The 27,813-nt window shown below is 36.8% G+C and overlaps 1 protein-coding gene across 1 annotated transcript; it reads left to right on the forward strand.

Annotated features, from left to right (window-relative positions):
* Window positions 1-1,226: 1,226 nt before the first annotated feature.
* Window positions 1,227-27,813, forward strand: LOC129753280 (uncharacterized). The gene is made up of 10 exons (XM_055749079.1): window positions 1,227-1,518; window positions 1,602-1,933; window positions 2,007-2,196; window positions 8,090-8,433; window positions 8,482-8,724; window positions 8,769-8,985; window positions 26,710-27,012; window positions 27,075-27,314; window positions 27,376-27,476; window positions 27,540-27,813. Exons 1-10 carry the CDS (start codon window positions 1,231-1,233, stop codon window positions 27,730-27,732), a joined length of 2,451 nt encoding a protein of 816 aa, XP_055605054.1. The 5' UTR covers window positions 1,227-1,230; the 3' UTR covers window positions 27,733-27,813.

Raw genomic sequence — 27,813 nt, forward strand, 5'->3', positions numbered from 1 at the left:
TAAAAATATCCGAGCGCAAATTTTCTTTTCAATCCGATGAATAATAACGTCAATATCACAAAAATATACAAAAGTTGATATGGACGACCGCTTTTGCCGACCCCTTAAACTGAATTCGATACCTGGAATCGATTGCTTATCATTCAAAACTCTCGTGTACCAATTTTAATCTGAATCCGATATATAATAACGTCAGTATAACCAAAATAGCAAACAGTGAATATGGACGCCCCCTTTGGCTGGCCCCTTACACAAAATTTGAAACCGGCAATCGATTGTTCGTCTCTAAAACCATCCGAGCACAAATTTTTATCTCAATCCGATGTACATTAACGTCAATATCACAAAAATATTGAAAATTAAATATGGACGACCCCTTTTGCCGACCCCTGACCCAAAATTCAATACCTTAAATCGATTTCTCATCTCTCAAAACCCTCATGTGCAAATTTTCATCACGATCCGACGAAAAACGACGTGAAAAACGCGAAAACAATATTTGTCTTGTATGGACGACCCCCTTTAGAAGGGGTCATCCGAAAATCTGAAGACCTTTTTCATCATTCCTGGTTCTTATGAACATCCATGTCAAATTTCAAACCTCTAGCTCTTAAGACGGCTGAGTCTATAGAGGACAAACAAACAAACAAACAAACAAACCCACAGAAATTGCTTTTTATATATGCATATAGATAGATGATGTTTTCTCGTTCCAAAAACAAAGGAAAGTCCTCAAGTAACACATTAAGGACCGCGAAGAAAACTAAGCCGTTAAATACCCAAGTTCGGCATTATATATCTCAGAAACCCCTGGAAATGTTTTAACAAATTTAATTTCTTTGTGTTACTGGAAGTGTTGTGATTAATTTTGTTGAATAAAGTTTCATTATAATATTCATAACATTTGAGTTATGCTTCTAAGCGTAGAATCTAACGACAAACGAACAAACGAGATATCTCGTATTTGGTCCGCAATATTTTGATAATCATCGTTGATTATCCCATCCTAACTTAGCTATTTATTTTAACAATCTGAGGGGCTGGTTTCTCATATCGACAAAGCTGGTTAAACCGAATCCAAGCTTCCTAACAATAATACCAGATTGGAAATTCAGAAGTCCAAAATGACGAAATCGATGCCGGTTAGATTAGCAAAAGTGTTATCAGCGTATTTTCTCTATATAAACCGAACACGGTCAACGAAATGATACAGTTGGTTTGGCAGTGACAATGAAGGCTTTTATCGTTTTGGCTCTGTGCGCCGTTTCGGCCTATGCCGGAATCGCTGAGGACTTGTGGTTGGAGAAGAACCGAATTCTTCCTGAAGGTCTGAAGGATTTCGTGGCCCCGGAATACGAGGGACGCATTGTCGGTGGACATGAAGTGAGCATTGCTCAGTTCCCGTATCAGCTGTCTCTGCGCTCGAATGGAAACCACATCTGCGGTGCTTCGGTCATTTCAGCTAACTGGGCTCTGTCGGCTGCTCACTGCACCTTCCCAATGCCCAATGTCAATGCTGTAAGTATTCCTAGACAGTTGAGTGATATTTGAGAAAAGGATAGACTCTCTAACTGAGGTACATATGCAACTTGTCCTTCTAGATCACTTTCCGTGGAGGAAGCGCTAGCCGTTTGACTGGAGGAGTCATCTTCCAAGCTGCTCAGATCATCAACCATCCCCAATACAACAACAACAACCTGCACAACGACGTTTGCGTGATCCGTATCACCACTTCTTTCGTTGGAGCTAACATTGCGCCCATCACTCTGGTGCCATCTGGAACCGGATTCGCTGCCGGAACCCGCAGTATCGTATCTGGATGGGGTCTCATGCAACAGGGAGGAACTCTGCCGGTCAATCTACGTGCCGTTGATATTCCAGTCGTTGCTCAGGCTACCTGCAACAACCAGTGGGGTGGAATCATCCATGCCTCGTAAGTCATCTTAGACGCTTAATTGATGCAACAGAAGAACTCATCCAATATCCTTTTTTTCTGTAAAATATAGTATGGTCTGCGCTGGTGAGCCAGGACGCGATTCCTGCAACGGAGACAGCGGTGGCCCACTGGTGACTGGAGGACGCCAGTTCGGTATTGTGTCCTGGGGTGCAACTGCTTGCGGAGGTCCACTGCCAGGAGTGTACGCTAACATCGGAAACGCTGGAGTTCGTAGCTTCATTTCCCAGCACACCGGAGTATAAAGAAATGACTGAATAAACAAATTTTAATCTCAACTTTCAATTACAATTGTTTTCATGGCTCTGTTGACAAAGTGTCCATATATTGTTAAATTTCTTGTATCAAGTTATACATGATTTGTTAGATTTTGAAAGTTGTAGTGCGTCACGAGTGTTTGTTGCGGCACTTCTCTGTTCAATATTCTCAAATTTCAAGATTTCTGATACGCTAAGATACGCGTGCAAGATTTCGCGGTTTTACCCGGATATTTGACACAAAATTTAGGAAAAATTATTTCCAATTTATTTGAATAAAAAAAAATTTAATTGAGTTATTATTATTTTTTTATTTTTGAGCCCAGAAACGTTTTTTTAAAGCAAGTTTTTTTCAAAATAATCATAAACAGTTTTTCATGATTATAATTTTAATGGCATGTGCGGCGGAATGAAAACTAGAGAGAATTTATTTTATAGAAATTTGAAAGAAAGGTGGATAAACAGGCATTAGTGCGCCAATAGGAGAAAGCTTGATAAGTGTTGAAATTTTAGGCTAGAGGGCATGTTGATGAAAAGCTCCCATGAATTGCTAACTATACACAGGCGGCGGCAACGCTATTCAAACCGTATGGAGCACATCTCTCAGATTTCCCCTTTTTTTCCCTCGTTTTGACAGATTTAAGCTTTTTTCCTCAGATTTAAGCTTTCGTCTCCTATGCTCTCAAGTCAAAAAAAGCTTAAATATGAAGAAAAAAAAGCTTAAAAAGGAGATTCACGACCACTTATTTAAAAGATGTTGGTCACACGATACATAGACAAATCGTGTAACGTTGCCTCCATCTGGCTATACATGGGAATTCTCTTTCTGAGTTTCTCATGTATAGTTAGCTAGTGTAGAGCAAAGGCGGGAGCAATTCATGGGAGCTTTTCATCAACATGCCCTCTAGCCTAAAATTTAAACACCTATAAAGCTTTCTCCTATTGGCACACTAATGCCTGTCTATCCACCTTTCTTTCAAATTTCTATAAATTAAATTCTCTCTAGTTTTCATTCCGCCGCACATGCCATTAAAATTATTATCATACAAAATTACGGCGATTAAAATCATATACCGTAAACTGGGGGAACTTTGATCTGCGGGGTAACTTTGATCGACATGAAATTTTTGCAGATAATCATCATTAACTAAGTATAAAGTTAAAATACCTGAAAATTGTTTACTACGTTTGAAAGCCTGTAGATTGAGTTACAAATGAGCTTAATTTGGTTTTTATTAGAAGATTGTTTATGTTATTTAAAATATAATTTTAAAATCTTAAAATATTTGGTTTTTCGAAGGCTCACAAACAAACATCTCTCCTGATCAAATTTAAGCATGTAGGAAGCAAATCGGCTGTTTAATGTGAAAGTTCAACTCTTTTCTTGGTTTAGGTTAAGTTTAAGTGTTATTTTTATGGTCATTTGATGATGATTTTTGGATATTAAAAAAAAATGGTCGTTTTCCATGAAAAAGCCTGTTTAAAAAAATGGCTACAAACCCTATCAAATTGTTAAATTTGAAGAAAAAAAAGAACATGGGAACAGTACGAGGACTTAAGGAATTGCATGAAGGTAAAATTTTATTTGTTTTTGAAGCCAATATAAATTGAGGAATGTTTATAATTTTTGCCCCTGAATGTATGCAGAAACATTGTCCATATTTCGAATATATTTGTTTTTGAAAGAAAACGTTGAAAAATTCAATTGAGCCCAAACAAAAAAATACTGTTATCGATGTTTTAAGCTTTCTGTGCTTAATGGCATCAAAACAATAAATTTGAAGATGTTCAGATACGTAAAAACCAGAGCGATCAAACTTACCCCGAAACTTGAAATCTGGTTTTGTAACAAACATTTAATTATAACCACCAATGTCGTTTGAATTAGCTGCAATCAATGATAATTTTTAATATTCCTCACCTCAGTAAGGGTTTTAAAGCTTTTAGGTTTTACGAAAAAGCAACCCCTTCCAAAATATTCAAAAATGAATGAAAAAAGTGATCAAAGTTCCCCCAGTTTACGGTACCTAATAAACAGTTTTTCGGAAGCGTTAAATACGATTTACCAACTGTTGATATGTTTTGATGAAAAAAAAAATATTTTAAAATATATTCTCTTTGATTTTTATTGAACAAGTCTGTGGTTTTGACCAAATTTGCCCAGATTTTGGGCTGCAAACTTTGAAATCGAATGCCCGAATTCTGCCAGGTTTTTAGATAAAATTGCCTGAATTAATTTGTTCCGGATATGTGTGGAAAATATCCTGAAAACGTTACACACAAAAAAAAAGCATAGTAAAATTACTAAATCCGTGGTTTAAACGAACAACAGGCGACCATATTTTTGAGTCAAATATGTTTTGTTTTTTATAATACCATACGCATAGATATTTTACCATGTGCTCAATTTGACTGCGCATAGTAAATTCGACTGCGTTTGAGTAAAATTGTCAATGAAATGATGCATTGTTTTACTTCGTCCCTAGTAAAAATAATATGTTTCATGATGAAACTAGTATGTGTAATGATAAAGATTAGGAGGAGCGAGGAGCTTGATTTAAATAGTAAAATTACTATGTATGTTTGTTTGTTTATTTGCATGCATGCATTATGACATTATTTGAAACATGAAAATTCACACTTCCGACACACGTCGGTCAATGTTAGTGTGTTCTCCCGATGCTCTGGAATGATTTTCAAAGTTATGTAACTATAAAGCAGCTCAAAATTAATTTTTTTACTCACGGGTTTGATGATTAATGATCCTGAATTAGTGTAAACAACAAGAATGTTTACCATAGTAAAATTATCATACGCACTTATGTTTTTGAGTCAAATATGTTTTGTTCTCAAAAGTACGATGTGCGTAGTATTTTGTTGATATGAATTGGTGCCACAATGTCAAAATTACTATGCGGACGGTAGTTGTGATAGAAATTATGATGAAATTATCATGACCATAGTATTTTCGACAACAAACATTGAGAGTTATCAAAAATTACCAGGTACATAGTAATTTCAATATTGTTTCATGCGCACTTTCAAAAAATCGATGTTAAACTTTTCGTGGTTGAAAATACCGTCAACTGGGGCAACATGCAACAATTTTCAACTTTAATGGCTTCTGAAATCCTAATGCTTACAGATAATCGTACCTCTTGTGCATCAAAAGTTTTAAGGTTGGTAGGACACCAAACTAACGTAGTCAGAAAAATTATTGGTTTTACCAGTTATTTTTAAACTTACAAAATTAGCGATTTTCACCCTACTAAGAAAAAGGGGTAAGTTGCAACAAACTCTGTAATTAATGAAAATTCAAATGAAAACGTTTGAAAATTTAAAGTTTTTGATACATTTGTGATGTCATAACGCATAAAGCACCAATTGCAGTCATTTTTGGTTTTGTTTGAATTAAATTTTACATTTTTTCTAGAAAAAGGAAAAAGTGTTCATCTGCTGCATACATTTAGGGGTAAAAAAATACTACAAAATATTCTGTTAGCTTAAATCATGAAAATAAATCTTAGGATGGATGAAATTTTAATGTTAACAAACGCATAATGCAGAACAATCATAACCCAGCATATGGAAACACGATTTATGAGATTTAGTTCAGATTTTCATTTTGTTGCATTTTGCCCCAGTCAGCTAACTGAATTATAAAAATATTTATTTAAAAAAATTTGATGATTGTCCGAAAAATATTTATACATCAACAGTGTTGGTATAGAGTAATAAAAGCAATATGAAGTTTGTAGGTGATATCGTTAAGCCAATCCGTCATACTAGGTAAAGTTTTTTATGGCATCGAAAAATGTAAAAAAATGTAAATCTATTGCTCGATTTTTTAAATTTTTGATGACAATCAAAAACTTTAAAAAACTCTTTCAAGATGTTAAAAACTATGTAATCATCAATTTGTCATCATTCAATGATAACTTTATCACAGTATATTGAAGTAAAAACTGAATGAGTGTTGTGGTATACAAATGTTGCATATAACCCTGCTTTTGCATGATGCCCCGTTTGACGGTACTATAGCGCTGTAATGGTAAAATTATCATGACAGCGTCTTTGGGATAACCACTTAATTTTTTTCCGTGTAAGCTTAAATGCTAAAGCTCGGTTTACAGTTCGAGTGAAAGAGAACGTAAGAAAATCTTATTTTATCAATAACTCAAAAACGCGCCACAAAATGCATATTACTTAACAATTATGACAATCATTGAGAAGGCTGTAAAAATTAAATAACATTTTTATAAAGTTTCACTGAATTACCCTTAGCCTCAATTTAAATTCATTTGTTCAACACAGCAAACCATTCAAATTTTTTTTGTGTATTTTTTTCTCAAAATTAGCAGCGTTTTTTTTTTCAAAGATTACATAAGACAAGATTCTATAACTCGTTAAGTTCTTGAAGCCCATTTTCACTTCACGAATGAATGAGAAAAATCTTATATCGTCAATAACTCAACAACACGACGAAACTGGGTTTTGTAACATAGTGGAATCGGTGGAAATTGGTTGAAAGACAAAAATCTAACTGGACTTGTTCCTTCTAGAAATGTTTTATTTCGATTCCCCTGTTTTTCACCGCGGAAATTTGTTTATGGCGGAGGATTCTAAAAAAAAACAATTCAATCATGTCTTAAGGAACAAAGCCGGCAGGAATTTCGTCTTTGAACCATTCGCCATCGATTTCAGTATGTTACAAAACCCAGTTTCGTCGTGTTGTTGAGTTATTGACGATATTAGATTTTTCATCTTCATTCGTGAAGTGTAAATGAGCCTCAAAAACTAAACGAGTTTATAAATCTTGGCTTATGTAAACTTAGAAAAAATGCTGCTAATTTTGAGAAAAAAACGACACAAACAAAATTATATTTGAATGATTTTCTGTGTATAACAAATGGATTAAAATTGAGGCTAAAAGTAGGTTTTCCGGTGTATGTCAATGGAACTTTATTAAAATGTGATTTAAATTTTACACCCTTTTCAATAATTGTCATGGTTTTTAAGTAAGAACATTTCTAATTTTGAAAATTAATGATGGAAAAAAGAAGATTAGAAAAAAATGACAGGAGTTGAGAATGATCAAGGAGAGATTAAAAAAAAGCGGTTTCATCAAGCACGGATCGACTATTTCGAAGTGGTAGAACCGGAGATGGTTGGTTAAGTATACCACAAAAGTTTTCTTAAAAAAACGGTACATTTTGAGAAAAAAGCGGGACGGCGGGATTTTTTTTTAAAAAGCGGGACATGTCCCGCTTTTGCGGGACGGAAGGCAACCCTGCCTTAGAGTCGCGCGAACTCTTGGTTAATCTTTAACCACCACACTTCAGTGGCCAGAGTGCTTGGCCGGCCATGCTGCTGGAGAACATGCGTAACGCTCTCATTTTCAGGACATTTTTTAGTCCTGGACTTCGACTAATTCGCTAGTACAACTTTCTAGCCTTGGTCCCATGGTTTTTAAAGCGAGAGAGAAGCTTACTGATCTGAAATAATATCATACTATATTTTGATTATTTAGATATTTGATTTTGTATGTCGTCATAAGAAGCATCAGATCAGAGCAAAGTTAAGGTATGTGTTATACTTTCATGATCAATTCGAAAGTTAAAATTCTCGATTATTTGTCAAGTATGAGTAGTTTTCTGGTAGGTATCAGATACACGGAGCAACTCGATGGACAAATATAATGTTATCAAATAGTTTTTAGTGTTAAAAAATTTAAAAAAAAATTGTCATCTGTGAAACTTTTAAAAAGTATTCAATTCGTTTTTTAGTACAATCCATTCTTCAATTTATGGACACTTTGTCAACAGAGCCATGAAAACAAGTTGAATTAGAAAGTTGAGATTAAAATTTGTTTATTCAGTCATTTCTTTACACTCCGGTGTGCTGGGAAATGAAGCTACGAACTCCAGCGTTTCCGATGTTAGCGTACACTCCTGGCAGTGGACCTCCGCAAGCAGTTGCGCCCCAGGACACAATACCGAACTGGCGTCCTCCAGTCACCAATGGGCCACCGCTGTCTCCGTTGCAGGAATCACGTCCTGGCTCACCAGCGCAGACCATACTATATTTAACAGAAAAGAAGGATATTGGGTTAGTACTTCTGTTAAATCACCTAAGCATCTCAGTTGACTTACGAGGCATGGATGATTCCACCCCACTGGTTGTTGCAGGTAGCCTGAGCAACGACTGGAATATCAACGGCACGTAGATTGACCGGCAGAGTTCCTCCCTGTTGCATGAGACCCCATCCAGATACGATACTGCGGGTTCCGGCAGCGAATCCGGTTCCAGATGGCACCAGAGTGATGGGCGCAATGTTAGCTCCAACGAAAGAAGTGGTGATACGGATCACGCAAACGTCGTTGTGCAGGTTGTTGTTGTTGTATTGGGGATGGTTGATGATCTGAGCAGCTTGGAAGATGACTCCTCCAGTCAAACGGCTAGCGCTTCCTCCACGGAAAGTGATCTAGAAGGACAAGTTGCATATGTACCTCAGTTAGAGAGTCTATCCTTTTCTCAAATATCACTCAACTGTCTAGGAATACTTACAGCATTGACATTGGGCATTGGGAAGGTGCAGTGAGCAGCCGACAGAGCCCAGTTAGCAGAAATGACCGAAGCACCGCAGATGTGGTTTCCATTCGAGCGCAGAGACAGCTGATACGGGAACTGAGCAATGCTCACTTCATGTCCACCGACAATGCGTCCCTCGTATTCCGGGGCCACGAAATCCTTCAGACCCTCAGGAAGGATTCGGTTCTTCTCCAACCACAAGTCCTCAGCGATTCCGGCATATGCCGAAACGGCGCACAGGGCCAAAACGATAAAAGCCTTCATTGTCACTGCCAAACAAACTGTATCATTTCGTTGACCGTGTTCGGTTTATATAGAGAAAGCACGCTGATAACACTTTTGCTAATCTAACTGGCATCGATTTCGTCATTTAGGACTTCTGGATTTCAAAAGCTTTTACACTGGTAGAAACATTTTTAAGACCAAAAATTGATCAAAATATGTTTTCTTAGGCAACCAAAAATTCTTTTTTTGGATTAAGGAAACTCTAGTTCTGAAGTTTCTTCTATCTGTAGCTTTTGACACCTGTTTGTCGAATATCTTTTTGCGGATTTCCAAATTAACTTCTTTTCAAGAATTTTCACAAAAGATTGAGAAAATAAAAATGTTATTCTGATATACATCAAGTTTAGTAAACCCCGTTTAAAGTCGGGGGGGGGGTTGGGTATTGTTAGAAGAGAATAAAATTCGAAGAATATTGCTTGTTGATTTTACAAACTTTTAATAATCGACCAATTAAAAAGAGCTTTAATATCTAGTGAATAAACGTACATTTTTAAATAGTGAAGGGAGGAGATGGCTGGTTAGGTTTTCTATTTATTTATACTTTTTTTGATATTGTATGATACAACTTAAAAAATATTGATAAAAAAATATATTTTCATATTTTCTGTGTTCGAGTTAGGAAAAAAATGTCATTAAGGAATCTCATTTTTGGAATTTTATTTTCGGTTTTATTTTTATTTCTAGCGTTATCTTCTTTTATAGAACTATGTTTAAGAAAGCGTACATAACGATGTATAACACTTATAACTTTTTTAATGTTAGGTCGAAACAAATATCAATTTCTTCTTTAGTCACCACCACCACCCAAGGTTGCCGAAATCACAGAAGAATCATATTTTCACAGAATTTTGAGCCAATTTTCATCAAAGAACCTCGTCACAGAACACAGAATTTTAAAAATATCCACAGATTTCACAGAATTTTAAAATTATGGAGGTTTTTTCAAAATTATTTTTTTTTTTGTCAATATAAATTTTGGGTGATTATGTTTGAGTTGGAAAGATATGATAAAATTGGTAATGTTGATTGATTTTTCTTGAGTAAAATGTAACAAAGACGCAATTTGACATGAGTTTTGAATAAAATAAATGAGAAAAATCATCACAGAAAAGCGTCACCGAATTTTTGGGTAAAATCACAGAAAGTCAGAATTTGGTTTGTTAAAACTCAGTTTTTTTTGGCAACCTTGACGCCACCCCTCCCCCCTTCGAAATTTCCAAAACAACCGAAGGGGTTATTTCCGCCTGAAGTTTGAAGTATTTTATGTAAATTTGGAAAAAAAAATTGATTATCCAAAAGATTACAAGACCAATAAACAAATTTTGGAAAATGGGAGATATTTAACCTTTTGTTTCCTTGATTTTATTACATTTTTCGATAAAAAAATTAATTGATTTATAAGTTTTGTGCAATAATATAGCATGCAATTTTGTTGCATACAAGTAGTGAACCTAAATATAAGAGAAGCGACGTCTGAAACACAAAATTCCAATCGATACAAAAGAACTGTCATAATCGATTCCAATAGATCCGTGCAATTGTCGCAGATCTTTTACCTTTCTTATTGAAAACTCAACCAAGGAAGGTATTGTGAATGTTGTTATAGTTCAAACAGATAATTTTAAAGCTGATCATATGAAGTAATGATTAGGTGCAATTTTTTTCAATGCTTTGGTGAATCGTGCTCCTAGTTAAAAAAACTATATGATTGTTAACGAAATTCAAGTCATTCATACCGTTTATCGCGATCCTTCGGGCATCGAGTTCAATGTTGTTTTGCTGGATTGACGGAGCGTTCACTTTAGAGCTTGAACATTGAGCCAGAAAACAGTGCTGAGGATTTTTTTGTTCAAGATTTTGGCGATTTTGCCACATACTTTATTTTAAAAGGGATCAGATGTCGCTTCTCTTATATGAAGGTTCACTACATACAAGCTTTCGTATAATTTATTTGTTTTACGCATTAGTTTTTACAATCCCCATTTAAAATACAATTTCTTCAGAAAAACAATCAACATCTTGGCGTCAATATCTGGGGGGAAACTCCAACCATGTCATAAACCATATTTGTTTACGTTGGGTTCATTTAGCAGAGACTATCAAGTAAGATTATCTGCAAAAAAAAGAGATTTGGGGATTCCCTTGCAGCTAACAGGTTCGATTTGACTATCAAATTTATGCCTAAACTGGTAGAGGTTAATCAGCTCCTTGATAAGAGCATGATAAAAGCGGTATGGTATTCCCAATTGGGGGGAAATATTGTTATACCTTTTCGTATGCGACATTAATCTGTGGAAAAGAGTCTACCGAATCAATTTTGCACACTCATTGACAATAATGTGTGCATATGCAATGTAAAAATTCATTATGGATGTACAGTACGCAAGTTTAATTGTAAAAGAAAGTTTTACTATAATTTAAGCAAAGGAATTTCGACAATTGTACGGCAGTATTGAATGATTTTGATGTATAATGTAATTGTAGATACATTTCGTGTTGCTAAGGGATACTCCACTTACTCTTTTTTGGTTATTTGCACTTTTTCTAGTAAGAAAAACCGAAGCTTTAAGAATAAAAATTAAAAAATGACAATGTAAATATTTTGTTTTTTATTCAACGTTTAAATAAACCCACTGATTCTATTTTATTTTACTCTTTTGTGCCCTTTTAAGAAATGACGAAAATGTAGGGGAGAGTGGGGTATCGTGGGCCATGGGGAAACGTGGGCCACTTTTAATATCTCAGATGTGTGTTGAGATAAAAATCTCAAACCAACTGTCATCGCCGTCGCTTTGCGTGAGCATATATTCCTATATGTTGTTGACTGAAATACGCATCATATGCTTCTTTTATTTATCAAGCTAAAAAAAGTTAGAAAAATTTATTTACTGAATTAAAAAAACACCTGCTAATTTCATCGATGGGGAACCTAAAGCGCATAACAAAAATATGCTCATAAGCTTATGATCTTAGTTTTGTCATGATCTTTCACGTGGAAAAGGAATTTTTGATGAAACATCAATAAGGCGTCGTACACAAATTACGTAACGCAAAAAATCTAGAATTTAGACCCCCTCCCCCCCCCCTATGTAACAATAAGTAACGTTTGATCGAACCCTCCTTCTATAGTTACGTAACGCTAAATACCCCCCCCCCCCCCACCATATTCAATTTTAAAATAACAGTAAAAGTACACAAAAGTTTATTTGATGCATTTTTATTCTGAAAAGCGTTCTTATACTACAGTGAAAAATATCAAAAGAAAAAAATTAAAAAAACAGCTTCGGTCCAAGTTGGATTCATGTGTTCATCAACTGTGACGACAGGGAAGGTATTTGTATCCTCCGCCACGTCTGATGTAATGCATTGTTCTACGTCGGAATCATCATCGGTCCAAACAAGTTCATCATTCTCCTCCACCAGCATCTCATTTTCTCGTCTTGCGATCGTCTTGGTGTGTCGGCGTTTCTCAAGCCCTCCAGTCTTATGCACCTTCTGATGGTCTTTGAGCATTACTTGAGATGCAAAATAGAGTGAACACGTTTTGCAAATTCTTGCCTTCAAAACGGACTGCTGCGATGGGCAATATGTATCGTAGGGAAGTTCTTTGTAAGCCAGCAGTGCCCTTGGAAGAATGTTCGACAAGATAACAGTGTTCCGAACAAACAGCGATGGGAAGCTAACGTTCACGTCTGTAGGGTTTGGAGCTTTCAATCCATCCGGGGTTTGCAGGAGAGGAACAGGAGCAGGCAAGAATTGATGCTTGTTAACCCAGAAATAACTACTCCTTGGCTCCTTGCAGCAGTTCCTGTCGTTACACTTGACAACTTGCAAGAAGTACTGTAATGTCCTTACGTGACGAGCAAACCACTCGGGTGAATATTGCTCTAATTCTGCAGAATCAATTTGTGAGTTAGTGGGCTCAATGTATTCTGCTTTAACGGGATGTCCATCGATCATCAAATCATTCCAAACATCTGACAAAGCTTCACCAGCATATTTAAAATTCTTCGCTTCCAGTTCCGGATCATTTGTTCTCAGTTTTGCGTCCAAATGTGACCCATAGTGATCGTGAGGGAGAATCAACCCTGAGAGTTCCCGGGAGAGGGGTGACATGCGCCGCTCAACGCGATTGAATGCACTCCGTCCGGGAGCATTGGTTGCAATAAACATTGCATCAAGGTTCAATTCCCGGAAATGGTGAATCGCCATATCTATCACCTTTTTATAACGGGGGTTCTCATCTGGCCCCCCGTCAACGGTAATAATAACAATGGGCTTGATCTCTCCTTGGTAACGCATGATCTCATCAAACTCTGGTAGTTCACACACCCTGTTGAAATCCCGTCCATGGGAAAAAGCTGTTGATGAACAGTGTTTCCCTGAACGCACCGCAACGTATGTGGGTCCACTGTACCCAACAGCTTCACTACTGCCTATTTACTTACTTACTTAATGATCCCGCGCCGATCCTCCGGTGCATAGGGCCGTGGTAAAAGACCTCCACTGTTGACGATCCGGAGCCAGCGTCTTCACCTGGTCCCAGTAAAGATTCTCGTCGACAGTTCGGATTTCAGCGGCTAGGCTTCGCCGCCACGAATTTCTGGGTCTGCCTCTTCTTCGATGACCTTCTGGATTCCAATCTAGCGCCTCTCTGCAAATCTCGTTTTCATCTTTTCGCAGCGTGTGCCCAATCCATCTCCACTTACGTTCCCGAATCTCGATATCTAGCGCCCTTTGATGACACCGGCGATGTAGTTCCTCATTCGAGATCCAGTTGCCAGGCCACCAAGCGCGGATGATATTCCGCAGGCAGCGGTTTACAAATACTTGCAGTTTTCGCGTCGTTACCGCATATGTGCACCAAGTTTCGCACCCGTACAGCAATACGGATTTGACGTTTGAGTTGAAGATTCGGATTTTTGTTCGTAGAGAGATCTGGCGTGACCGCCAGATGTTTCGGAGACTCGCAAACGCAAATCGGGCCTTTCTGATCCGTGTTTCGATGTCTTTTCTGGTACCACCATCAGGCGTAATCTGGCTACCAAGATACTGGAAGCACTCCACTTTCTCAACTTGTTGCCCAGCTACCATGAAACTCGAGGGATTTCCTGTGTTGATCTCCATCGACTTGGTCTTTCCGACATTGACTTTGAGACCTGCTGCCTTGGAACTTTCGGTGAGGTCGTCGAGTTTGCTCTGCATATCTGGTTGTGTTTGGGCGAGCAAAACAATATCGTCAGCCAGGTCAAGGTCGTTCAGTTGCTCCATTGTTGAAGGATTCCACGGCAATCCTCGGTTCGGTGCACAGTCAATCGATCCAATCAGAATCTCATCCATTACGATTAGAAAAAGTAGCGGTGATAGAATACATCCTTGTCTCACTCCAGCAGTTACCGGGATTGGTTCGGACAAGACACCGTCGTGCAAGACTTTGCACGAAAATGCCTCATACTGTGCTTCGATGAGATGGACTAGTTTCTCTGGGACCCCTCGTCGCCTTAGAGCCGTCCAGATGTTTTCATGGTTAAGTCGGTCGAATGCTTTTTCGAAATCAACGCTACTGCCTATTTGTCCAGGTTTAATTACGCATCCGGCGATTACTGAGGGAATCAGTTTGTGTTTCGGAGCCACGACAAAATCGTGGTCCGGCAGTCGTACCCGATACTCGAGATGCATAACAATCGGTGCTTGTTTATTTGCAGCTGTGAGACCCATAACTACACGTGCCTTGTCATCCTGACTCAAAAAGCAAACCTCATTGGGTCCCAACAGCGACGCAATTTGCTCCAGCATGTTAATACTTGCAGTGCAAAATTTCCCATCTGTGTGTACCTTGTGGCAATCGTTTTTTGCTTTAAGAAGTTTCACCGGCACTGTATGTACATGACGCTTTCCCTCAGTACTGTTGGCCCGATGAGGCAACAAACGTAAGTACGTACCCATTCGGCTAATGTGGTATCCTTTGCTTTTCAGAGCTCCAGACAGTTCTGTAAGCGTCTTCACGCTACGGTATCGCTCATCCTGGCGCTTTTCCGCAGCTGCTGATCCGTGCATTGCAATGTCCACGATTGCTTTAAGCAGATCTGGCTGCCGATCTTCTAGCGGTGGTCGACCTGCTGAGATCTGTGGTTTCAAATGATCCTTAGCTTCGGGGATCTGCTCGAGTAGGTTTTGCATAGCCTTCTTTTTCTCGTCCCGGAACCGCTGCTGGCGCTCTTGAGCCAGAGTTTTGGTTTTCAATTCAGCTTCCTTCTGCTTTCGTTCCTTCAAATGCCTGGTCAATTTTGCTTTGTCTTCCTCCGTGAGCATTCCGCAATCTTCCATTTCTCTGAGTTTGACCTGTAGATAAAATTTCGATTTTCACTCAGCTAAAGACTACTTTTAGATTGAGTATACTTACGATCTCAGAATTGAGGTTTGCGAGGTTCGATTTTAATTTGTCCTGAACATATGCAGGGCGCTTTCTGGCTGGTTCTGGTGTGCCATCTTGATAATTTTCCGGTGGCTGAGGTGCTTTGGGAGATTCAACATTTGATTCCAACACTGTAACAGGCACTTCCTTATGCTTTGATGCACTTTTACTTGCCTGCCCCCAGAATTTGAGCAGCGAACCTTTCTGCAGAATTGATTTTCTTTGAATTTCGGAGAGTCGTTCAGAAATCACTTGTTGCTGCGTATCCGGATTTTCTTTGGGTTTATTCCAGATAAACACCGCCTCATCCTGACACTTCCTCTTGCTGCGCTCAGGATTGGCTTTAACGATAGCGTTGTAAAGGCGTTGAAACAGGTCGTTTTTATCCATTTTGCGGTCTTCTGGAAACTAAATGAGATGCAATTAATGACGCAATAATATTACAACAAAGAAACTCACTGTGGTGAATTGGTTTATAATTTTTCTTTTTTCACTCACTCACAACACAACTTTCTTCCTCAAAAGACGCCATAAGAATGACCGTTAATTTTCCATTCGGATGCAATTGAATGGAAAATTAACGGTCATTCTTTTGGCGTCTTTTGAGGAAGAAAGTTGTGTTGTGAGTGAGTGAAAAAAGAAAATTTATAAACCAATTGCTCCCACCGGCATTAACCTCCCAAGTTAACCGAATTGCGTATGTCTGAAAGAAACAAAATAAAAACGAATTCACGTCCCTCCCTATCGAATCACAAGACGAAGAAGGATAGAAATAAATACCGGCCAACAGCCAGCGAACAACATAGTGCAAAAAAAAATTTTTCTTGGAAATAGCCCGCTTGTTTTACATTTTGATACAAATTTGGTTCATTTTTCATTTGTTACGTGTAGTATTTAACTCAAACAAAATTAAAAAATATATAAGTTTTATGAAAATTTTTGGACCCAGAATTTATTTAAAATCAAATCTTTTGAAAGTGGATTTTTTTCAAAGATCGCGCTTGCGGAATCTCTAAACATGATTTTTTTTAGTCGACCCCATACAAAAGTTTGTTCTGCACATCCTAATCTACCATTTGGAGGGTGAGCCCCCAGATTCCCAGAAGTTATGCAATTTTGGGACACCCTAGTGTGTATATTCAAATTCATTAAAATTATCATTTTCAATTTAAAAAAAAAACGTTCACACACACGTAGGATCTCAGTGAATCTTCATGTTTCTTTGAAGGCTAAATTAATAGAAAAGGAACTTCCTTCACTCACACACTCAAAGCTGCTTGAATGAATTGGTTTCGTTCAATATTCCGCAATGAATTCATTCAACAGTCCACTGATAAAACATATTCCGGGTTGCCAAAGAAACTTAATTACTAAATATAATAAATAATTGTTCGCGGATTATGAAAGTGAATAGTTTTAAACATTTTTCTTGATATTATTGTTGTTTCACCTATATCTACCACACTCATTTCTTTCTATTTGAGGAATTTGAACACAGTCAGTTACACTGCACATAAACAGTGAATGAGCTGCAGTCGATGCCGTGACAGTAAAATAAACAAAACAGCAAAGCTCACTTCGTTTCATTCGCGCAGTGCGCAAACAAACACATAAACAGTTTTTCTGAATCAAACTTTATTTACACAATACTTAACTAGCATTGACGCTCAAACAAGGGGTGCGTAGATTTGTTCGCCAAAAAAAAAGAAAATTACAATTCTTTTCATTATTTTTTTTTCCTTTCATTTGTTACGTAACTGAACCAAGTACCCCCCCTCCCCCCTATGTAACAGCAAGTAACGCAGACTCTACCCCCCTCCCCCCCCCCCCCCCTACATGCGTTACGTAATTTGTGTACGACGCCTAAGTCACACAAACGCAACCAATTTGCAAATCATAGCTTGTGGGGAATCGTGGGCCACATATCTTGAATCACCTATATTTTTATGTTTTTATACACATTCAGATTTTAAAAAACGTTTTACCTATCTGCAAAGTTTTCTTAAGCCAAATCAAGAGTTATGAAAAATATTTTGTCCATCCTATATAAGAAATTTTACTTAAACGTTCGCGAGCCAGGTTTTGGAATCTATGCGATCATACACAGCTCTCTTTTTTATTTCATCATCAGAAATTGCTTTTAAATAACGAAATGAATTAGAAAATCACAGTTTTGGGTCAACTCATAAACTTTGCATGTTATTTGGTCAATTTGGATTTGGTGGCCCACGATTCCCCACCATTTTTCAAAATCCCAAAAATATTGCTTTTTTTCAAACCGTCAGAATTTGGGGAATATAACTTCTAAAAAATTAAAAAAAAAATACCTTATGATACCTTGAAAATGTAGAAAACCATACCATTTTTTATTTTCATTTTATCTTTTATAATAAAGAAGTTATGAATCAACGAAAAAAAGTGGCCCATGATTCCCCACTCTCCCATACTATATTTTTGTGACTTGATATGGTAACCCTTGAGAAGTTTTTTTTAGGTTCATCAAAAAGAAATGTTATCGGACATGTTAAAAATGATATACGATGAAAAATTGTATTCATTACAAATGCAAAGCGAAAAAAACAATACAACACATGTATGTGTGTCGACAAAATTTCCCAAATTCTTATCTATTCTTATCTACTTAAACAAGTTCATATCTACGACATAATCACAACCTAAGAGTGAAGATTGATAAGAAACTCAAACTAACATTGATTTAGGGACAGGTTGATGTTTTTTTTCAAAACTCTCATCTAATGTTTCAGTCTAACTTTAAATATATCATGATCTGAGAAATTAATTCCTGGTTAAGTTCCTGAATTTTATTTTGAGATTTTTTCCAAACAATAAAATCAAGAATTCTGAATAACCCAAAATTATTCCTGAGAAAACTGTACCTACTTTTAATAAACCTTTATTTGAATTAAAATATATACAACAGTATACCGGTTTTCTCAAATACATAGTTAGTATCAAAACAGATAACTAGAAACTATCAATTACAGTGCTACCTAGAAAATTACTGACAGCTCACTTAGTTTCAAATTACTCTTTACCTCTTTACAATTTGACTCAATAAATTCCAATTTGCCGATAGAAATTGATCGCAATCAGTTTTTATTGCTGCTCGAAGAAACATACGAATAATTCGAACTAGCTAGATACAGGCATACATCCTAGCTTCACACCACCCACCCCACAGTTAAAAGATAAAGGTTTGTTGACTAACCAAAATTGACAGCTAAGTTTATGCTTGGAAAAGCTTTGTTGAAGAAAGTTAAAGTGTTGAGTTAGGCTTTTTGCCACCGACAAAACTGAAAATTAAAGGCTCGGCTGCTTTCTTTTGGATATGCAAATTTACTCCTTGACATCATAAAACTATGCCAAATTTTGCCATTATGTAGCTATAAATCAGTTTCAATTTCCAAACACATGAGCCATTTGTATTTTGGTGAGCAGATTTTCATCGTATTACCCACTCAGAGGAGTGTTATTGGGCGACTGGGCTCTGAAAATATTAACCAAACATTTCCACTTCGAACGATAAGGTTTAACAACAACTGCGCGGTAGGTTGATTCGCATTGCTATTCGCTGTTTCCCCCTCGCAGGACCGTAAGAAGAACTGCCTCATGGGGGGGAGGAGTTTGGTAGTAAAATTTTTTCCTATAATATTTTTGTTTGAAAAATGCATACATAAAGAAAAGTAAAAGAAAGTGACAATAAGATTATCACATTATTCGGATTTAAGTTTTTTTATAATAATAGTTATTCATTTATTTACATTACTTTCAAAAATAAGTCCTAAAAATGTTCAGTTTTTTTAAGCTTTTGAAAATAAATAGGATATATTGAAGACTTGATTTGAATAAAAAACTTATTTGAGATTCAAATTAAAACTCGATACATACAGATAATGTCAACAAAAAACCATCTACATCTATGTATCTCTATATATATATAAAAATGAATTTCTGTCTGTCTGTCTGTCTGTCTGTCTGTTCCCTATAGACTCAGAAACCACTGAACCGATTTGCGTGAAACTTGGCAGGTGGGGATATTGGAGGCCGGGGAAGGTTCCTATTATGGTTTGAGACCCCTCCCCCTAACAGGAAGGGGGGTAGGGGCCTCCCAAACAATAGACTATTTTTTGCATAACTCGAAAACCAATCAAGCAAATGGTATCTAATTTGGCGTGGGGTGGTATTTGGGGACGGGAAATATTTCTATGAATATGAGGTACCCCTCCCTCCTCTCAGTGGGGTGATAGGAAAGGAGGAGGGGAGGCTACCTTACAATTTTTCATATAACACGAAAACTAATCAAGATATTGGAACCAAATTTGGCATGGTAAGGTATTTTGATACGAAAAATATGTTAATGATTATTTGAGACCCCTCCCTCTTTCCAGTAGAAAAGGGGAGGGGGCCTCTTTCATATTTTTGTACATAACTCAAAAACTAATAAAGCAAATGGAACCAAATTTGGCATGGACGGGTATTAGGGAACGTGACATATTCTTATGATTGTTTGGGACCCCTTCCTTTTTTCCAGCGGGGAGAAAAGAAAGAGGGAGGGAAGTTTCATACAGTTATTACTGCATATCTCAAGAAATACAACAGAAAATGGAACCAAATTTGGCATGGAACGATATTTGGGTACGAGAAATGCTTCTATGAATATTTGGCATCCCTCACTTCTTCAAAGAGGTGGATGAAAAGGCGGAGTAGAGGTCTCCCTTACAATTTTTAGTATAACTGGAGAGTTGATCGATCAAATTGAACCATATTTGGCATGTGAGGGTATTTGGATACGAGAAATGTTTCTATTATAAATTTAGGCCCCATCTTTTTAAGCGGAAAGATATAAAGGGGGAAGGGGGGCTTCCATACATTTTTTTTTGCATAACTCGAGAATTAATCGAGCAAATGCATCCAAATTTGCCATCAAAAAGCATTCGAGTTCGAAAAATAATTTTTCTATGTGAAACAATTCCTTTCTTGCAGTAGATGATAGAATTGGGAATTTAGGAAGGGAAGAAGAGGCTTACATTCAACTTTATGTTTTACAAAATCCGAGAAATGGACAAATTTTAAACGTGGAAAATCATTTTGGTATGATTCTATGATTATCTGACACACCATCGTAAGTCGTAGGAGGAGGGAGGTGAGTCCAATACAATTTTTTAGCATAAGTTCTCAATTTATGCTAACGAAGCCAAGAAATGGAAACAAATATGGCATGGAAAGGTACTTGGCTACGAGATATGTTTCTACGTTTGTTATAGACCCTTACGCTTTACAGTATAGAGAGGGGAAGAAAGGAGGAGGCTCCATATACATTTTGTTGTAAAGCTTAAAAACTTATCAACCAATGGAACAATATTTGATATAGGAGGATTTTTGGGAATGAAATGGTGATGATTATTAAAGATCACGACCTCCATTCAGCAGGGGAAGAAGGAAAGGACAGAGGAGGCGGTTCTCTTACCAGTATTTTAGCTTAAAACCAGAACATATCAAGCAAAAACAACCGTACTTTATAAGTTAGATTGTATGCGTACGATTAATTTGAGACCCTCCAGACAGATTAAATTTATCTTTGTGTTACAATTCGAAACTCCAGCTGCAGCTCTTTTTTTAGCGATAGCTTATGAATTATGTTATAATTTGATTTAAAATAATGCCAAGAAATCAATAAAAATCTGAATAATTTTTGAAAGTATCATTTGATTTTGAAAGGTGTAGCAAAGCACACCGGGTCAGCTAGTATATATATATATATAAAAATGAATTTCTGTCTGTCTGTCTGTCTGTTCCCTATAGACTCGGAAACTACTGAACCGATTTGCGTGAAACTTGGCAGGCAGGGGTATTGGAGGCCGAAGAAGGTTCCTATTATGGTTTGAGACAATTTTTTGCATAACTCGAGAACCAATCAAGCAACCGGTATCAAATTTGCCATGGGGTGTAATTTGGGGACGGGGAATATTTCTATGAATATAAGGTACCTCTCTCTCCTCCCAGTAGGGTGATAGGAAGGGAGGAAGGGGGCTACATTACAATTTTTCATAGACTCGAAAACTAATCAAGATATTGGAACCAAATTTGGCATGGGAAGGTTTTTTGATACGAAAAATATTTCAATGATTATTTGAGACCCCTCCCTCTTTCCAGTTTAAAGGGGAAGGGGCCTGTTTCATTTTTTTTTCATAACTCAAAAACTAATAAAGCAAATGGAACCAAATTTGGCATAGAAAGGTATTTGGATACGAAAAATATTTCTATGATTATTTGAAACTCATCCCTCTTTCCAGTAGGGAAATATAAAGGGAAAAGGGGGCCTCTTTTATTATCTTTTACATAACTCAAAAACTAATTAAGCAAATGGAGCCAAATTTGGCATGGGCGGGTATTTGGGAACGTGACATGTTCTAATGATTGTTTGAGAAACCTTCCTTCTTCTAGTGGAGAGAAAGGAAAGGGGGAGGGGAGTTTCATACAATTTTTACTGCATAACTCAAGAAATGCAACAGAAAATGGAACCAAATTTGACATGGAACGATATTTGGGTACGAGAAATGCTTCTATGAATATTTGGCATCCCTCACTCCTTCAAAGAGGTGGATGAAAAGGGGGAGGAGAGGTCTCCCTTACAATTTTCAGTATAACTGGAGAGTTGATCGAGCAAATTTAACCATATTTGGCATGTAAAGGTATTTGGATACGGGGAAGTGTTTCTATTATAAATTGAAGCCCAGCCTTTTTTCAGCAGAAAGATATAAAGGGGGAAAGGGGGGCTGCCATACGATATTTTGCATAACTATAGAATTAATTTAGCAAATGAAACCAAACTTGGCATCAAAAAGTATTTGAGTACGAAAATACTTTTTCCATGTGAAACAATTCCTTTCTTGCAGTAGGATTATGGAATTGGGATTATAGGAAGGGAAGCCGCCTCTTACATTTTACTTTTTTATCAAAATCCGAGAAATGGACAAAACTTACCATGGAAAATCACTTTGGTATGGTTCTATGATTATCTGACACACCATCCTCCTTTCAGTGAGTAGATACATAGGAGCAGGGAGGTGAGCCCAAAACAATTTTGTAAGCATAAGTTCTCAATTTATGCTAACGAAGCAAATAAATGGAAACAAATATGGCATGGAACGGTACTTAGTTACGAGATATGTTTCTACGATTGATATAGACCCTTACTTTTTTCAGTGTAGAGAGGGGAAGAAAGGAGGAGTCTCCATATACATTTTGTTGTAAAGCTTAAAAACTGATCAACCAATGGAACTATATATTTGATATAAGAGGATTTTTGGGAACGAAAAAAATTGGTATGATTATTTAAGATCATGACCTCCATTCAGCAGGAGGTGAAGTGAAAGACAGGCGAGGGGGCTCTAATATCAGTTTTTTAGCATAAATCCAGAACATATCAGGCAAAAACAACCATATTTTATAAGACCGAGAATGCTTTCTATAATACTTTCAAATCTTTCTGAATCTAAAAAGAGGGGGCTCCCATACAAAGTTGCAAAAAATTTTACAGAATACGAACAATTTTGGGAAACCACTGAACCGATCAACGTGAAATTTGGTGTGTAGCCGTTTTCAAGACCGGAAATGGTTTCAATAATTCTTTTGAACCCTTGCAAATCCAGAAAGGAGACGCTCCCACACAAAATAAACAAAAATTGACAAGATTTTAACAATCCTTGAGGAACTTTTGTTAAAAATAGGTAAATTTTGACATAATGAGATGATGTTTTGAATTGACAAATAAGTTTTACAAAATTTAATGATATATTGTATTGACAGACGCTTCCCATTTTCACAAATGAAGACTCTCATATTCAATAAATGTAACATACATATCATTAACAAAACCAATGTCATAGTGTTTTCATAAAATATGGCACACTCTTTGATTATGTGCAAATTTGCCTGTTTGACTTCTCCTGCATTAAAAGGTGCGATTTTATTTATTTAAAGGGTTTATTTATTGGATTTTTTTCTAAAAGGTGCCTCCTTCAACCTACAAAATTTCAAGTTACGTTGAGACTCAAGACAATTTAGAGGTTCAGATGCTATGAAAAATAGTTCGCTTTTGAATAATATTGAAATTTAAATTAAAAGGAAGTTTATTTTGATAATGACAACTTTAACGAACTTAATTTATTTCATGAAAGGAGTAGCAAAGCACACCGGGTCAGTTAGTAAAATATATTTTTAGCCGAATTTTCCTGAATCTGTAAATTAACTACAAGTTATTTTAAAAATATTAAATTGTCATAAATAATTTATTTCATTATTGAAATCCTGTGAAAAAAATTAAAATTAAAATTGAATTTTTCAAAGAACGCAATTTTGGAAAAGTGAGTTCAGATCTTATTTTATAGTAATGATTTTCACCTGTTTTGTGTTTGTATTTTGTATTTTGAACCTGAATACAAAATTTGAATTCCTTATTTGAAATCCAATAACCATGAACAGAACAGACAAAGTCCTTAAATAGAAATCTCAAATTAGAATTTTTCACTTCAATTACCTTTGCATAAGAAATAAAAGTATAAATTTCAAATCCAAATCTTAAAAACAGTTTGTTATTTTTTATATTTTCTTTTAATATTTCGGAATTATGAATTTCGACTTTCGAACATGAAAATGTATCTAATTTTAGTTTAAAATGAAAAACCATGATTTGAAACAGGATTTTGTCCCAATGATGAACCGAACTGAAAAGTTATAATAATAACTACACAATCCGGTCACAGGGTACAAATTTAGATTTGAAAAAAAAAGAGCCATCGGAAATGATTCAAACCTAAGCTCACCAAATATTTATAATTCGGACAGTTTTTTCTTGCATAATCCGGACTTCCGGACATTCGATTTCAAAGTTTGCAACCCCAAAATCTGGTCAATATGCAGGCCAATTTAGGAACTCAACAATTAAACTCTTGAAGAAACAACTCGATAATAGATTTTTTTTTTATTTTTCATTGAAACACATCAGCCAGTTTATTTCGATAAACTTTGTTAAAAAAAATGGTTTTGAATGCAAAATACATTATGTATTGTTATCACGCAATTTAAATTTTTCTTCCATTTAGCAAATAAAATAAAAACCTTCGGGTAAAATTCAGGAAATCAGACAACCTTAATAAGTCTAATCTTATTGAAAATTCGACATTCGAGAATAAAGACTGTAACCAATATTCATGCACCAACTTCTTTTGTGCATATCTTTTGATAGCGTTTTTGAGTACAGTCTTCAAATATCTATTGACAAGTGAGAACATTTTTAAGGGAATCTGTAGGAGAATTGTGGACCTGGGATAAGATTTCGAGGTTCTGGCCTTAGTTCTGAGGAGAGATTGTTACTCTTGATTCACTTTAGTCGTTCACAAAGATTTGATAAAGAATTTAAAATTTTGAGTTTAGAGAAGAACATTTTGCTTGACATTTTTTCACCCTTATGGAAGAGGATAAACCTCCCAGTTCCTACGGCCATGCTCCCACGCAATCTCAAGGGGAACGGCAGAACAAAATTTATGTGCTTGAATTGATATATGCACCTACCTTAAAATGGGGTGAACCAGGGCAGTTCTCCAACAGTTTTTTATAATATTCAGCTCTTTCAACTCATGGTTTGGATGGGATAGTGTATTATGTGAACCTAAACAAAACTCAATTAAAAAAACAAAATTAAGTAGTTTTTTTTTGTATTGAATTTTTAAAAAGATTTCCACCGAGATTTAAAGCCACAAACTTCAAGGATCAAATTAAAAGAAAATTATTTTCCGTTTTACATAATTTTTACGATTGGGAAAGATTCCACTCATATATTTTCTTGATCTTTAAGGCGGAAAACGAGTTTTTCAATAATTGCCAGTCAGTTAAAGTACTCAAAGCTTAAATTGTGCGGAATCATTAGCCTCATGGGGTATCGTGGGACCCTTATTTTTGATGGTGTTATATACATTCATGATTCTACAGACAATTGAAGTATGTGTTAAGTTTTGTCATACAAAAAGAATACTTTGAAAAAGTTTCACAAAAGTCGCACATGAAACATATCTAGGCAGCTTACCGAAACGTTCACGGACCGTATTTGTGAAACTAACTGATTGAGCTTAACTCTACTTTTCATTTTCCAAAATGGATTCAAATTGAAAATCAAAACTAAAGGAACTATTAAAAAAACCTTTTTAAAATAACCCAACACTTTGCATTGTATTTGATCAGTTTTGTTGACCCACAATTCCCCTCATTTTTTTAAATCCAAAAGAAAACATATTTATAAAACATACACAACTCAGGGAAATGATTTTTTTTAAACATAATTTTATGAACGTACCCATCTAATATCTACAATATCATACCATGTGTCATTTTAATTTTTCTCATATTTCACAGAAGCTATAAGGTGACAAAAATACTCCACATTACCCTGAGTATCATTTTTTTTTTTTTTGGTGATTTTTATATTCAAAACAGTTGGAAGATGTTATCGGGTCATTGATGTACCAACAATTCGAAGAACAACGTGTTTCTTCTAATGTATTATCTTATCATCAAAAGTCGTATCATGGTCAGTCTAAAAGCAGTCTGCGAGATATTTCGAACGGTAGCAATTTTCTGTCCCGTTGATAAATTAGCACGACTGTTCATCTCAGTGAGTAATGCTGCGTGACTTAGTTTAAGTCACCCGATCTAAAGAGGGCTTGCAAATTTTATTCCAACATTTAAACAACGGACGTTGGGAAACAGTTGCCACCCCTATTAGCATGGAAATGACACACCTTCCAATCGTAGGACAATCGACTAATTTTGGGAATTTACGTTCCGATAAGCTTGCAACAAAAGTTTAAGATTTCGTTGATTTTGTGCATCTAGACTGATTGAAAAAATATATTTTAAATCGTTATTCAATCCAATCGCCAAAAAATCTTTATCAACACGTAGAAAGCAGAGGAAACCAGACTGAAGTGATTTATGGAATGAATCGTTTAAAAATATGCGTTAGACGTGTGCCTTTGCAATCTAATCGATGTACCATACCGTATATTGATGGCGTGCCCGTGCCCATTGATTATTTGTTAATCAATGGCGATAGGGAGCCGTAGGCCGACCCGTATAAATCTTATACAGCTAGCAAGGGCAACGGTCAGTCTAGGATTGGATACGTTTAGAAAATGAAGGTGTTCGCATTAGTGGCTTTGTGCTTCGTAGCCGTTTCCGCCGGTCCCGATGAGGATCTGTGGTTGCAGTTCAACCGGCGTATGCCCGGTGCATACCACACGATGACGGAACCCCTGCCGGAGAAACCTTTCGTCGGTCGCATAGTGGGTGGCATCGATGCCGATATTGCCAACTATCCGTACCAGCTGTCGCTGCGCCGCAATGGAGGACACAGCTGTGGTGCTTCCGTCATTTCCGGCCATTGGGCCCTGTCAGCGGCTCACTGCACTTATCCGCTACCCAATGTTGGAATCGTAAGTTTCTGATGAGTGAAAGGTGTTCAGAGCGAAATTAATTTTACCCAATTCGATCGTAGATGTCTCTGCGAGGAGGTTCCAGCAACCGCCTGGAAGGTGGACATATCTTCAATGTTGCCGAAATCATCAACCACCCACAGTACGATGATTGGAATTTGGAGAACGACGTGTGTGTAATCCGTACTACCGAAAACATGTTGGGACATAACCACCCACACATTCACCCAATCCAGTTGGATACCGTTGGCAATTCTCACAATCCCGGATCCCGTGCCGTTCTGTCCGGCTGGGGCTTGAATGTAATATTTTCAGTTGAAATTGGTTTGATAGGACTATCCTAATCTACTTCTTTCCGTTCAGGCTCAAAATGTGCTGCCCGTGATTCTCAAGCGTGTTGATATCCCCAAGATCGATTTCGTAGACTGCATGGCTGGATGGCCATCTGGTTGGGTCACTCCTGAGTAAGACTGATTCATGGCTATCGCTCAGCAATTGAATTAACTTTTAACCTCATAACTTTTCAGCATGATCTGCGCCAGCGAACCCGGTCGTGATGCCTGCAACGGAGATAGCGGTGGTCCTCTGGTAGTGGGTGGTCGCCAGATCGGTATCGTTTCCTGGGGATCGACTAACTGCCTCGGCTACCAGCCGGGTGTTTTTGCCCGTGTTGCCTTCCCGCTAATCCGTAACTTCATCCACGAAGAAACCGGTGTGTAAAGAATGAGTTGCTGAATGGTGATTCGAAGGTGTAATGCTCATTTGAAACTGAAATATACTCTACATATCAAAATGAGAAAA

This window comes from Uranotaenia lowii, chromosome 3 (genome assembly GCF_029784155.1).
Source record: "Uranotaenia lowii strain MFRU-FL chromosome 3, ASM2978415v1, whole genome shotgun sequence".
NCBI classification, from domain to species: Eukaryota; Metazoa; Arthropoda; class Insecta; order Diptera; family Culicidae; genus Uranotaenia; species Uranotaenia lowii.

Bases quoted from the DNA above. Each gene is read 5' to 3' on its own strand.
- LOC129753280 (XM_055749079.1), top strand. From the start codon at position 1,231: ATGAAGGCTTTTATCGTTTTGGCTCTGTGCGCCGTTTCGGCCTATGCC. The intron at 8,434-8,481 runs GTAGATTGACCG...GACCCCATCCAG, and splicing joins GACTGGAATATCAACGGCAC to ATACGATACTGCGGGTTCCG. The intron at 8,986-26,709 runs GTTCTTCTCCAA...GGATACGTTTAG, and splicing joins AGACCCTCAGGAAGGATTCG to AAAATGAAGGTGTTCGCATT.